General features: G+C 38.7%; 1 protein-coding gene across 5 annotated transcripts in view; it reads right to left on the reverse strand.

The window, feature by feature from the left end:
* TMLHE (trimethyllysine hydroxylase, epsilon) overlaps positions 1–15,336 on the reverse strand; it is a 116,243-nt gene that overhangs the window by 10,708 nt on the left and 90,199 nt on the right. The window contains exon 7 of one of the 5 annotated variants that reach the window (XM_038588761.1): positions 13,576–13,632. The exons of 3 other annotated variants lie outside the window; for them this stretch is intronic. In XM_038588761.1, coding sequence (XP_038444689.1) covers positions 13,608–13,632 — 25 coding nt within the window. In that variant the 3' untranslated portion in view covers positions 13,576–13,607. Of the gene's footprint in view, positions 1–13,575; positions 13,636–15,336 lie in introns of those variants that run through there. One more of the 5 variants, XM_038588760.1, reaches the window with a different exon arrangement.

The raw sequence follows: 15,336 nt of genomic DNA on the forward strand, positions 1-15,336 counted from the left end.
ATTTCTTCCTGTTCCAGTTTTGGTAGTTTGTGGTTTTCCAGAAATGCGTCCATTGGTCTAGATTGCCTAATTTATTGGCGTATAGCTGCTCATAATAAGTTTTTAAAATCGTTTGTATTTCCTTGGTATTGCTGGTGATCTCTCCTTTCTCATTCATGATTTTATTAATTTGAATCTTTTCTCTCTTCTGTTTAATAAGGCTGGCTAATGGTTTATCTATCTTATTAATTCTTTCAAAGAACCAACTCCTGGTTTTGTTGATCTGTTCCACAGTTCTTCTGGTCTCTATTTCATTGAGTTCTGCTCGAATCTTTATTAATTGTCTTCTGCTGATGAAGGTTTCATTTGCTGTTCCTTCTCCAGCTCCTTTAGGTGCAAGGTTACCTTTTGTATTTGAATTCTTTCCAGTTTTTGGATGGATGCTTGTATTGCGATGTATTTCCCCCTCAGGACTGCTTTTGCTGCATCCCAAAGATTTTGAACGGTTGTATCTTCATTCTCATTAGGTTCCATGAATCTTTTTAATTCTTCTCTAATTTCCTGGTTGACGCTTTCATCTTTTTAGCAGAATGGTCTTTAACCTCCACGTGTTTAAAATCTTTCCAAACTTCTTCTTGTGGTTTAGTTCTAGTTTCAAAGCATTATGGTCTGTAAATACACAGGGGACAATCCCAATCTTTTGGTATTGGTTAAGACTGGATTTGTGACCCAGTATGTGGTCTATTCTGGGGAAAGTTCCATGTGCACTTGAGAAGAATGTGTATTCAGTTGCGTTTGGATGTAAAGTTCTGTAAATATCTGTGAAATCCATCTGGTCCAGTGTATCATTTAAAGCTCTTATTTCTTTAGAGATGTGCTTATAAGATCTATCAATTGCAGAAAGCACCGTGTTCACGTCTCCAAGTATAAGTGTATTATTATCTAAGTATGTCTTAACTTTGGTTATTAATTGTTTGATATACTTGGCAGCTCCCGCATTCGGGGCATAAATATTCATGATTGTTAGGTCCTCTTGTTGGATAGATCCTTGAAGTATGATATAGTGTCCCTCTTCATCTCATCTCTTACTACAGTCTTTGGGATAAACTTTAATTTATCTGATATGAGGATGGCTACCCCTGCTTTTTTTTTGAGGACCACTTGAATGGTAAATGGTTCTCCAACTTTTTATTTTAAGGCTGGAGGTGTCCTTAGGTCTAAAATGAGTCTCTTGTAGACAGCAAATAAATGGGTCTTGCTTTTTTATCCAGTCTGAAACCCTGCACCTTTTGATGGGATCATCAAGCCCATTCACGTTCAGAGTTACTATTGAAAGACATGAATTTAGTGTCATCATGATACTTAATCAGTCCCTGTTTTTGTGGATTGTTTCCTTGGACTTGCTCTTTCTATTACAGAGTCCCCCTTAGTATTTCTTGTAGAGCTGGCTTCCTGGTCACATATTCTTTCAGTTTCTGCCTATCTTGGAAGCTCTTTATCTCTCCTTCTATTCTGAATGAGAACCTTGCTGGATAAAGTATTCTTAGCTGCATGTTCTTCTCATTTAGGACCCTGACTATATCCTGCCAGCCCTTTATGGCCTGCCAGGTCTCTGTGGAGAGGTCTGATGTTAATCTAATATTTCTCCTCATAAAAGAAAGATTTCTTGTCTCTTGCTGCTTTAAGGCTCTTCTCTTTATCTTTGGAATTTGCACGTTTCACTATTAAATGTCAAGGTGTTGAGCGGTTTTTACTGATTTTAGGGGGATCTCTCTATTTCCTGGATCTGAATGCCTTTTCCCTTCCCAAGTTAGGAAAGTTCTCAGCTATGATTTGTTCAAATACATAATCTGGACCTCTGTCCCTTTTGGCGCCCTCGGGAACCCCAAATAAATGTAGATTTTTCCTTCTGAGGCTGTCATTTATTTCCCTTAACCTATTCTCATGATCTTTTAATTGTTTTTCTCTTTTTTCCTCAGTCCCTCCTTGCCATCAACTTGTCTTCTATGTCACTCACTTGCTTTTCTACCTTGTTAACCCTTGTCGTTAGGACCTCTAGTTTGGATTGCATCTCATTTAATCGATTTTTAATTTCTGCTTGATTAGGGATCCCTGGGTGGCTCAGCGCTTGAGCGTCTGCCTTTGGCCCGGGGCATGATTCTGGAGACCCGTGATCGAGTCCCACATCGGGCTCCCTGCATGGAGCCTGCTTCTTCCTCTGCCTGTGTCTCTGCCCCCCTCCCCCCTCTCTCTCTCTCTCTGGGTGACTCTCATGGATAAATAAATAAAATCTTAAAAAAAAATTTCTGCTTGATTAGATCTAAATTCTGCAGTCATGAAGTCTCTTGAGTCCTTTATGCTTTTTTCTAGAGCCATCAGTAGCTTTATAATAGTGCTTCTGAATTGGCTTTCTGACATTGAATTGTAATCCAAATTTTGTAACTCTGTGGGAGAGGGGACTGTTTCGGATTCTTTCTTTTGAGGTGAAGTTTTCCTTCTAGTCATTTTGCTCAGTGCAAAGTGCCCAAAAACCAGTTGTACTTGATAGAAGTGCCAACTCTTCTCACTGTAGCATTCCAGCTTTTGTCTCTTTAAATCTCAGACCTAATTCGTAGGTTTTCAGGATGATTTGAAAGTTATCTAGGTAAGTTGGTGGGGACAGGTAACTTGGGGATCCTACTTTTCCGCCATCTTGCCCCCTGAAATAATTTTTTTCCCTTTTCCTCTCTCCTCTTTTTCTGAGGCTCCTATAATATGAATGTTATTATGTTTGATGGAGCCACTGAGTTCTCTAGGTCTATTCTTATGTTGCATAATTCTCCTTTCTCTCTTTTATTCAGCTTCATTCTTTTCCATTATTTTTTCTTCTAGGTCACTAATTAGTTCCTTTGCTTCTTCCAGCGTGCTGTTCATTACATCAAGCCTGTTTCCAATCTCATTTATCGCATTCTTCATCTCTGGTTGACTTTTAAAAACACTTCTATCTCTCTGATAAGGTATCACTAATATCTTTTCTCAAGTCCAGTGAGCATCATTATGATTGTTGCTTAAGTTCTCCATCAGGCATGTTACTTATCTCTTTCACTTAGATCTCTGGTTTGGCCTTATGTTTCTTTCATTTGGGATAAATTCCTCCATCTTTGCATTTTATCTAAGTCTCTGCCTTCTACTCTGTGTTAGAAAAGTTATGTCTCTTGCTCTTGAAAGTAATGGCCTTATGAAGATGTCATGGAGTGTGCAGGGCCTGGCACTTCAGGGATTGTCTCTGGTGTGTGCTGGGTGTGCTCTGCTATTGTGTTTTGGCTGCTCTGTCCTTCAAGCCAGTCAAGTGCAGAAGCTCTCCTTGTCTGCAGTGGGCAGTCTTTGGTCCCTGGCCTGAATGTGGTGAGTTTTAACTCTGTGTGCTCTGGTGTGCTTGTAACATGGAACCTGTCACCAATGCCACCAAAACTGAGGCCCTGCAGGACTCTGGTTGGGAGATGTGATGTGGGCAGCGGTTTTTGCTTTTTCCTGTGGGAGGGGCCTGCTATGCTGGGATTGAGGGAAGCCCAACAAACAAGTGCAGTCCCACCAGAGCGGAGGGGTATGGGGCTTGGTGTATGCAAGTTAGGCAGCCGGTGTCAGCACTGCACTGTTTCTCACTGGTGGCCCTGTGTTTATACTGAGGGATGGAGCTGGGCAATAGTGCCAGCCAGCTCTTTTGTTTCCAGAGAGGCATCTCCCTGAATGCTGCCTCTCAGGGATGGGCTCTGAGAAGAGCAAATAATCTACTCTCCTCCCTGCTGTGTGTCCCAGGCATTCTTCAAATTGCTGTTTTCATGCTATCTGCTCCCGGGTTGCCTGCCTGCCTTCTCTCCAGGATCAGGTCTGTGCCCTCCAAGCTCTATTGCTGCCAATCCTGCTGAACTTTAAAACTCCAGTCTTTGGAACACCTGGGTGGCTCAGGGGTTGAGCGTCTGCCTTCGGCTCAGGTCGTGTTCCTGGGATCCTGGGATCAAGTCCAACATCAGGCTCCTGGCATGGAGCCTGCTTCTGCCTCTGCCTATGTCTCTGCCTCTCTCTCTCTCTCTCTCTCTCTCTCTGTCTCTCATGAATAATTAGATAAAATCTTTTTTAAAAAATAAAACTCGGGATCCCTGGGTTGCGCAGTGGTTTAGTGCCTGCCTTTGGCCCAGGGCATGATCCTGGGGACCCCGGATCCAGTCCCACATCGGGCTCCTGGCATGGAGCCTGCTTCTCCCTCTGCCTGTCTCTCTACCTCTCCCTCTGTGTCTATCATGAGTAAATAAATAAAATCTTAAAAAAAAGATTTAAAAAATAAAACTCCAGTCTTCAACCTCACTAGTTGCAAGAACTCATGAAATTAAGCCTCTCTCATTTTCCAAGCCAATGGCTTTGGGGAAACATTCTCCTTGTACCTTCCCCTGTGTGCTTCTCTCTCTCTCTCTCACCTTTCTCCACGACTATACTTCCCTCTCCTCCACAGCACTAGCAATCCATTTTTCCCTAAACCACACCTCCACACTTCCTACCTTCTTTAATGTGGCCTCTTCTTTCCCTTCAGTTGTGGAGTTTGTTCTGTCAATCTTTAGGTCAGTTCATGGGGTATTTAGGATGATTTGATAGTTATTTAGTTGTGTTTGTGGGATGAGACAAGGCTAGGGTCCTCCTACTCTGCTGCCATCTTCTCCTCCTCCTCACTAGATCTATTCTTCTTAAAATTGCTTTGGCTATTTGAGCCTTTTTTTTTCTCCATTCAAATTTTAGGATTATTTCTTCTATTTCTGTCAAAAATACTTGGGATCCCTGGGTGGCGCAGCGGTTTGGCGCCTGCCCTTGGCCCAGGGCGCAATCCTGGAGACCCGGGATCGAATCCCACGTCGGGCTCCCGGTGCATGGAGCCTGCTTCTCCCTCTGCCTATGTCTCTGCCCCCTCTCTCTCTCTCTCTCTCTCTCTCTCTGTGACTATCATAAATAAATAAAAATTAAAAAAAATACCATTGGAATTTTCATAGAAATTGCACTGAATGTGTATATTGCTATGGCTAATAAGGAGATTTTAACTATTCATTCTTCCAATCCATGAGAATGGAATATTTTTCCATTTATTAGTGATTTCTTCTATTTCTTTCATCTACATTTTATAGTTTTCAGTATATAAATCTTTTACTCTCTTGGTTAAATTTACTTCTAACAATTTTTATTGTTTTTGATACAATATTAAGTGGGATTGTTTTCTTAAGTTCTCTTCCTGATAGTTCATTGTTAGTGTATAGAAATGCTACCAATTTTTTTATATTGACCTTGAACCATGCAACTTTAATTTGTTTATTCTAACAGTTTTTTTGGGGGGGTGGAGTCTTTAGGGTTTTCCATATATTGAATTTGGCCACCCACAAATAGCTAATTGACTTGCAGATACTAAACCATCCTTAGATCACTGGGATAAATTCCACTTGATCATGATGTCTGAATTTATCAAAGTATTGTTGAAATTAATTAGCTAATATTTTGTTGAGCATTTTCGGATCCATGTTCATCAGGAATATTGACCTATAATTTTTTTATGTTCTTATTTGTTCTTTGTGTTGGGTAATGTTAGCCTCAGAAAATGAGTTTGGGAGCATTCTCTTTTCAATTTTTTGTTAGAGTTTGAGAAGGATGAATGTTAAATCTTCTTGGAAAGTTTGGTAGAATTAACCAGTGAAGCTGTTTGGTCCTGGACATTTGTTTATTGGGAGTGTCTTTCATTCATTTATTTTTTAATTCCTATATAGTTAATATAGTGTTATATTGTTATATTGGTTTCAAGTGTACAACACAGTGATTCAACCATTCTATACATTACTCAGTGCTCCTCTTTTTAAAAAATCTTTTTTTAAAAAAAGATTTTATTTATGTATTCATGAGGGATACAGAGACATAGGCAGAGGGTGAAGCAGGCTCTGTGTAGGGAGCATGATGTGTGACTTGATCCCATGACCCTGGGATCACGACCTGAGCCAAAGGCACATGCTCAACCACTGAGCCACCCAGGTGCCCTGCAGCCTGATTTATTCTTGATAAATCCCCATAGTTGAGGATATTTAAAGACATGTCAATGTCCCAGGGAGAGGAATCTTAGCACCTAGTTTCACACTGATTAGAAGCCAAAGCTATAGGCAACAGTTTTTAAAGTATATAAATATATACAGTCCTGTGAAGCCACAATTGTAAACCCTGCTAGCCTCCAGACCAGAAGATCTAAATGTATCTCCTGGGCGACAGTTGCAAAACTTGAGGCTCCAGATGGATATATAAACTTTTTTCTGGGGGGCACCAGTGAGCTGTAGCAAGACCAGGGAAGAGTGCAAGGATGGTATCTTGCTACTTACATTCCTGAAAGCACTTCGTTAGTCTCTGGATGTGTGGAAAACCTGCAGTCTGTCCTTCAGGCTGAAGTTCCAGGAGAAGTAAATGGCCTTTTTCACAGGAAGATTAGGGGTGTGTTTCAGTCTACTACTCTCTGTGCAGTGTTCTGGGGGTGGTAGTCTGTCATTCCTGATTGTTACAGTCCTGTGAAGCCCAGAAACACAACCCCTCCTGGCCACTAGGGCCAGGTGATCAAGGAGCATCCCCTATGTGAACTACACATGCCCAGTAGCTTTAGCAATGCAGCCGGAGAGCATTGGGGTGGGGCATGTCCAATGGCTTCAGCAAAGTAGTGGGGGAATGCCTTGGCTAAATGTGCCCATCTGTCAGTGTGGTGTTGGAAAGTGCCATGTCAGGACCTGCCTGCCCGCTCCAGCAAGGCAGCAGGAGAATGCCATGGCCACTAGTCCCCTCTAGCCTCCGCAAGGTAGTGTGTGGTGCAACTGCACATGCCCACTGGCTTCAGCAAGGCAGCGGTAGAACTCCATGACCACTCACCCCTGCTGCCACATCTATCTTGGCCTGCTTCCCCTAGCAGGTAGAGGGAGAGTGCAAAAATGGCACTCACCAGTGTGTTTGTCTCCAGAGAGAGTCCAACTGTCCCTGCCCCTCCAGCAGATGTTTTAAAATAAGGAACTTGGCAGCCCGGGTGGTTCAGCGGTTTACCACCTGCCTTTGGCCCAGGGCCTAATCCTGGAGACCCCGGATCGAGTTCCACGTCGGGCTCCCTGCATGGAGCCTGCTTTTCCCTCTGCCTGGGTCTCTGCCTCTCTCTCTCTCTCTCTCTCTCTCATGAATAAAATAAATAAAATTTAAAAAATAAAATAAAATAAGGAATCTTCTTCACATATAATCTAGATACTTTTCAGTGTGCTGCTTTTGTGCTGGGTCCTGGGTTGAGTGGGACTACATGCAAGTCCTTTAAAGGGAGTATTTCATTTCCAAACAGCCCTTTGTGTCCCTTGGATGTAGGACTTATTGATTTCCCAAGCTGGGCATATTTTGCATTTGTCTCTGTGGTACAGGTCCCAAGGGTTGGGGTGCCCCCTCTCCTCCAGACTTACGAGATCCCTCCCAATTGTGGGTCACTGTGCTGGGCATAGGGTTTTTGGTGAGACCATGTCTCTGCCTTTCCTACCCATTTTGATGTGGTCCTTTTATCCTTTGTTATGGAGGAACAGTTCAGCAAGTTTTCACTTCTTTTCCTGAGGGAATTGTTCTCTTATAGCTTTAGATTTGGTGTATCCATGAGAGGAGGTGGGTTCAGGGTCTTCCTATGCTGATATCTTGAATCACCCTCCAAAGAAGCTCATTATATAATGAGAATGAGATCAATAACAAGAGGATATAAAATTTACATACAATTACACACCAACAACTTGGACAACCTAGAAGAAATAGATAAAATTTCCTAGAAACATACAACCAAGATGAATCATGAATAAATACAAAATCTGCAAAGATCAATTATTAGTAAGGAAATTGAATTAGTAATCAAGAACCACCCCACAAAGAAAAGTCTATGACCAGAAGGCTTCACTTGTGAATTCTACCAAAGTTAAAAAAAAGAATATCAATCATTCTCAAACTCTTCCAAAAAGTTGAAGAGAACACTTCTAAACCGATTTCATGAAGCCAGCATTGCTCTAATACCAAAACTAGATCAAGGACACTATAAGAATAAAAATTATAGTCCAATATCACTGAAGAATATAGATGCAGAAATTCTAAAAAAATAGCAAGCCAAACTCAATAATATATTAAAAGGATCATACACTATGATCAAGTGGGATTTGTTCCAGGGATGTAAGAATGGTTAAAAATCTGCAAATTGTCAATGTGATACACCACAATAACAAAATAAAGGATAAAAATCATATGATCATCATCTCAATAGATGCAGAAAAAGCATTTGACAAAATTTAATGTCCACTCTTGAGAACTTTCAATTAAGTGAGTATAGAAGAAGCATACCTCAACATAATGAAGGCTATATATGAAAACTCCATAACATTATAAACTTAGTGATGAACAGCTGAAAGCTTTTCCTCTAAAATAAGGAAGAAGACAGTAATGCCCATTCTCATCACTTTTATTTCACATAGTAGTAAAAGTTCTAGCCAGGGCAATTAGGCAAGAAAAAGAAATAAAAGGCAGCCCCCAATCAGAAAGGAAGAAGTAAAACTGTCTCTATTTGCAGAAAACATGGCATTATATATAGAAAACCTCAAAGACCACCAAAAAACTGTTAGAACTAAAACACAAATTTAGGGAAGCCTGGGTGGCTCAGCGGTTGTGTCTGCCTTTGGCTCAGGGCGTGATCCTGGAGTCCCAGGATTGAGTCCCACGTCGGGCTCCCTGCATGGAGCCTGCTTCTCCCTCTGCCTGTGTCTCTGCCTCTCTCTCTCTCTCTCTCTCTCTCTGTGTCTATCATGAATAAATAAATAAATAAAATCTTTTGGGCAGCCCCGGTGGCGCAGCGGTTTAGCGCCGCCTGCAGCCCAGGGTGTGATCCTGGAGACCGGGGATCGAGTCCCATGTTGGGCTCCCTGCATGGAGCCTGCTTCTCCCTCTGCCTGTGTCTCTGCCTCTCTCTGTGTGTCTCTATGAATAAATAAAATAAAAAAATAAAATCTTTAAAAAAAACAAATTTAGTAAAGTTGCAAGATACAAAATTGATATGCAAAAATATGTTTCATTTCTATAACCTTCTATAATTTATTGAAATTATCAGGAAAAAATTAAGAAAACAATCCCATTTACAATTGTACCTAAAAGAATAAAATATCTAGAAATAAATTTAACCAAGGAGCTGAAAGACCTGTACACTGAAACCTATAAAACAGTAAAGAAAGAAATTGAAGATGACACAAATAAATGGAAAGATATTCTGATCTCATTAATTAGAGTAATTTATATTGCTAAATATCCATATTATCCAAAGCAATCTACAGATTCATTGCAATCCATATCAAAACTATACTGGCATTTTCCTTTTTTATTATTATTATTATTTATGATAGTCACACACACACACAGAGAGAGAGAGAGAGAGAGGCAGAGACATAGGCAAAGGGAGAAGCAGGCTCCATGCACCGGGAGCCCGACGTGGGATTTGATCCCGGGTCTCCAGGATCGCGCCCTGGGCCAAAGGCAGGTGCCAAACCGCTGCACAACCCAGGGATCCCTATACTGGCATTTTCCATAGAAATAGAAAAAATTATTGTAAAGTTTGTATGGAACCACAAAGACCCCAAATAGTGAATGCAATCTTGCAGGCATCATACTTCCTAATTTCAAACCATTTCACAAAGCTATCATAATCAAAACAGTATAATTCTGGCATAAAGATAGAGACCAATGGAACAGAATTGAGAGAAATAAGTCTATTCATATATGATCAACTAGCATTTAACAAAAGAGTCAAGAATTCTCAATGGAAAAGAATAATTTATTTGATAAATAGTATTGGTAAAACAACCACCACATGCAAAACAATGAACCAAACCCCTATCTTACACTGTACACAAATATCTATTCAAAATGAATTAAAGACTTGAATGTAAGATCTGACCCTCTTAAAACTCCTAGAGGAAGACGCAGCGGGTACACTTCCTTCACAATAGTCTTAGCAATGGTATTTTTGGATTTGACAAATAAAGGAAAGAAAACAAAAGCAAAAACAAACAAGTAGGACTACATCAAACTAAAAAGCTTCTGCACAACAAACCGTCAACAAAATAAAAGGCAACTTAAAGAATGGTAGAATATATTTACAATTCATACATCTGATAGGAAGTTAGTATTTGAAATATATACAGAACTTGTAGAACTCAATAGCAAAAAACACAAACAATCTGATTTAAAAATAAGCAGAGGAACCGAATAGACATTTTTCCTTTTTTAAAAAAAGATTTTATTTATTTATTCATGAGACACACACACACACACAGAGAGAGAGAGAGAGAGAGAGAGAGAGAGAGAGAGGCAGAGACCCAGGCAGAGGGAGAAGGAGGCTACATGCAGGGAGCCCGACGCGGGACTCGATCCCAGAACTCCAGGATCATGACCCCGGCTGAAAGCAGGCGCTAAACCACTAAGCCACCTAGGGATCCCCTGAATAGACATTTTTCCAAAGAAGATTTACAAATGGCCAACAAGTACACAAATAGGTACTCGATATCACTAATCATCAGGGAAATGCAAATTAAAACCACAATGAGATATCACCTCACATCTCTTAGCATAGTTGTCATCAAAAAGATGCAGTAACAAGTGCTACGAGGATATGAAGAAAGGGAATCCTTGTTCACTGTTGATAATAGATTGTAAAAGTTCTCATCATAAAAAAAATTGTAACTATGTGGTAATGGATATTACCTAAGCTTACTGTGGTAATAATATCACAAAATACACATATATCAAAGATTATGTCGTACAAATTAATCTAATACAATGTTATATGTCAATTAAATGTCAATCATACTGGAAAAAATAAATTGTGCTGTTATGGACATTTTATTACTTGTCTTTTGGTGAACATATATATTTATTTATGCTATAAAGTCAAGGATGGAATTTCTGGTTCATTAGGTATGTGTATGCTCAGCTTTAGTAGACACTGCCAAAGATATTTTTAAAAGAGAAATAAACATTTAATGGTACCCTTTTTGGATATATATAGCATTCATTACTGTTAGAAAGTACATGGCACAATTACAGCCAATGTTCTTAGTTTTCTCATACGTAAATTGAATAAATAACATCTGTTTAGCTTATCTCGCAGAGCTATTGTGAGAATCAAATCCAAGCATGCATATAATAGTCCATTATCCCAGGCTTCAAGGAACCATGCCCATAGGGAAATGGGGTTAGGAAGCATAGTCTTTACTAGGGTCTTGGCATTGTTACTTCTAGAAACCCTCAATGCTCTATTAGGTACTTACACAAATACTGTTTTACTTAATCCTTTCATCACCCCAGAAGGGAAAGTTGTTTAGCTTTCTTTTACATATAAGGCAATTGAAATTTAGAGAGGTTAAACCTGCCACAGAGTCTATAAGTAGCAGAGTGGTTTTGAAATCAGGTTTCCCCATAATTTAAGTTATTGTTTGTACCAGAGAGTTGAACAATAATCTAATTCCAGTGTATGTTATTCATAAGATCAACTTTTTACAGTTCATAATTGTAGTTTCTTGACTTCAAATAGAGATTTATGGTTTATAAGCATTTTGATGTACACAATCTCATTGATCCTCTATCTGATAACTCTGTGAGGTAAGTGTTATAGCTATCAATTATTATCTTACTTTATAGATAATGGACATTAAAAAATAAGGCATTGTGATTTATCCATGGTCACGTTGCATATTGATTAGAATAAAATGATTTCTGGGCTTTTGCACAAAGTGACATCATTATATTATTGTGCAGTTTTAAAATTTTTTCGGCTTTGATATGATGCAAGAAAGTCCTGGAAGTACAGGAAAGCAAATAAAGAAGATACTTTTCTGATAAAATAAGCTAGGAAGGCTTAATGAAGCTATTCTTATTATGACTTGGCAAATATTTTCCAAGTAAAGAGAGCTCAGTGATTGAATGGAAAACGCATTTGGTAGATTTCAGTACTGTGGTATAAGTGAAAGATGATGGGCAGTGTAGTCAGATAGATCACCCTTATAATCCCAGCTCAAACATGTGACTTAAAGAAGCTATTTGATCCCTTTGAGCCTCAGTCTCCTCATCTGAAAACAGAATAATAATAACCTTATATGATTATAAGGATTATATAAAGCCTTATATATTATATAATAACACTGTGCCCGACACACAGGAGGTCTATAATGTCAGCTAAAATAAACACTATTTAGCTCTCTTGAGCCATAAAAAGAAGCCCTAGAAACCATGAAAGTCTTCACGGTGAGTTAGCTATACTTGGACTTAGAGGAAAGGGTTAGACTAAGTTTTGAATAATAATGACTGAAGGATAGGCAAATAGTCCTATATAAATACTTGTATTTTAATATTCCTTGCTCTAAAGTTTCATAAATGTTAAAATTTGAATAGTCATTGCCTCTGTTACAATATCCCATTTATAGAAAGTCTTACTTATATACAAAGCATACTATATTATTAGTTTATTAAACAATACGGAGCACTGTATTCTGTTTCTGGTATTGGGTAAGTAAACTATTGGATCAATGCCCTCCTTTCATAGGTGACAACTAAAAGCTGATAAAATGCAAAATATAACTACCTGAAGGTATCATAGAGGTAGACTCTGGAATGGAGCTGACAGTTGAAAGAAAGGAACTGCACTGGGTGAGTTTCTCATTTTCATGACATCTAGCCTGAGGGCTTGCCACAACCTGCACCATATTAGGCCACTGAAACCCCAAAAGAACTCCTAGTTTTTCCGGCCTGAAGAACCAGAAGATAGGTTTGGTGCAACCACTGCCACCAAAAAGTGAAGAGAAAAACCTAGAAAGGAGAGAATCAGAGAAGAACACCAAGCTCTACTCAAATACCTGGAAGGAAAAAAAATACCTGGAAGGATGACCCTTGAATTGCATATAGTAAAGAAAACCTCCTAGTATTACATCTAGAGATACAACAACTGAACAGAAATTTCAGCTATCAAAGAACTTTGAGTACAACTAAATTAATTGCCTGTTGAAAAACACCACAAAACCCAACATTCTTTGGGCAAATATAACAGAATCTAGGGTCTCAATAACATTCACATTCTCCAGAATACAATCCGAAATTGTTCATGTAACAAGAACCAGAAAAATGTTACCTCTTATGAAGGGAAAATAGAGCAAAGGTCAATCCTGAGATGTCTAATATGTTGGAATTATCAGACAAGGATTTTAAAGTAGGTATTTTTTTTATATTTCTTTATTTAAATTCAATTTGCCAACATATAGTATAATGCCCAGTTAAAGTAGGTATTTTTACTATATCAATGAGGTAAAAATATGCTTGTAATGAAGGGATAGAAATTCCTAACAAATAAGAAGTATAAAAAAGAACCAATTGTAAATTTTAGAACTGAAAAATATAATGTACTTTTAAAAGATTTTATTTATTTATTCGAGAGAGGCAGAGACACAGGCAGAGGGAGAAGCAGGCTCCATGCAGGGCGCCCGATGTGGGACTCCATCCCGGGACTCCAGGATCACACCCTGGGCCGAAGGCGGCGCTAAACTGCTGGGTCACCAGGGCTGCCCTAGGCAAAGGCTTCTTAGATACAACACAAAAAGCATAAGCAACAAAAATAGATAATTTTAACTTCATCAAAATTTAAAACTTTTAGTACATCAAATAACACACTCAAGAAAGTAAAAACACAAGCCACAGACTGGGAGAGAAATAGTTGTGAATAATATATCCAATAAAGAACTTGTATTCAGAATATTTAAAAAAACTCATAAAGTAACCAACAAGAAGATGAATGATACGATTTAAAAATAGGCAAAATATTTGACTAAAGATTTACAAATGGTCAAAAGGCATATAAAAAGCTTCTCAACATCATTAGTCACCAGGGAACTGCAAATCAAAATCACAATGAGATACTAGTTCACATGCACTAGAATGGTTATAATCAAAAAGACAGATAATGACAACTGTTGGTGAGGATGTATAGAAACTGAAGTCCTCATACATTACTGGCAGGAATGTAAACTGGTGCATCCAGAGTGGAAAAGTCTGGCAGTTCCTCAAAGGTATAAACATAGATTTAATATATGAACTAGTAATTACATTCCTAGAAGTCTACTCAAAAGAAATGAAAACATATCTATATAAACACGTACATAAATTTTCACAGCAATATTATTAGGAATATCTCAAACTAGAAATAATCTAAATATCCATTATTGTTGAATGTATAAACAAAATGTGATATATTTATAATAAAATACTACTCAGCAACTAAAGTGGTACATTTTACAACATGGATGAACTTAGAAAACATTTTGCTAAGTGAGAGACTCCTGCATGGCTCAGTTTTTGTGCGGCTGCCTTCGGCTCAGGTGGTGATCCCGGGATTCTGGGATCGAGTCCCGCATCGGGCCCCCCACAGGGAGTCTGCTTCTCCCTCTGCCTGTGTCTCTGCCTCTCTCTCTCTCTGTGTCTCTCATGAATAAATATTAAAAAAACATTTTGTTAAGTGAAAGAAAGCTGACATGAAAGACCATATATCATATGATTCCATTTATATAAGATGTCCAAAATCTGTAGACACAGAATTTAAATTAGTAATTATCAAAGGCTTTGTATGTGGTGGGGTTCAGGAGTGGGGAGTGACTGTTTAATGGGTATGAGGAAACTTTTGGGGTGATAGAAATGTCCAAAAACTGGATTGTGATGATGATTCCATGACTTTGTAAGTACATTAATAATTACTGAATTGTTCATTTAAAACATTATTTTACGATATACAAATAAAAACTTTAAAAATGTTTTAAAGCTTTAAAAATGCTAATGTACTAAATATCCTAATTCAAAGAGGTTTCCAGGATAAAAAAGCAAGACTAAAGTATATATTAACAAAACCACACTTTAAATATAAAAATAAACCACATCTTTTTTATCCATTCATCTTTCGTTGGACACCGAGGCTCCTTCCACAGTTTGGCTATTGTGGACATTGCTGCTAGAAACTTTGGGGTGCAGGTGTCCCGGCGTGTGGTTTATGTATACAGTGGAATATTCCTCAGCCATTAGAAACGACAAATACCCACAATTTGCTTCAACGTGGATGGAACTGGAGGGTATTATGCTGAGTGAAGTAAGTCAATCGGAGAAGGACACACATTATATGTTCTCATTTATTTGGGGAATATAAATAATAGTGAAAGGGAATATAAGGGAAGGGAGAAGAAATGTGTGGGAAATATCAGAAAGGGAGACATTACATAAAGACTCCTAACTCTGGGA

This window comes from Canis lupus, chromosome X (genome assembly GCF_011100685.1).
Source record: "Canis lupus familiaris isolate Mischka breed German Shepherd chromosome X, alternate assembly UU_Cfam_GSD_1.0, whole genome shotgun sequence".
Classification (NCBI taxonomy): Eukaryota; Metazoa; Chordata; class Mammalia; order Carnivora; family Canidae; genus Canis; species Canis lupus.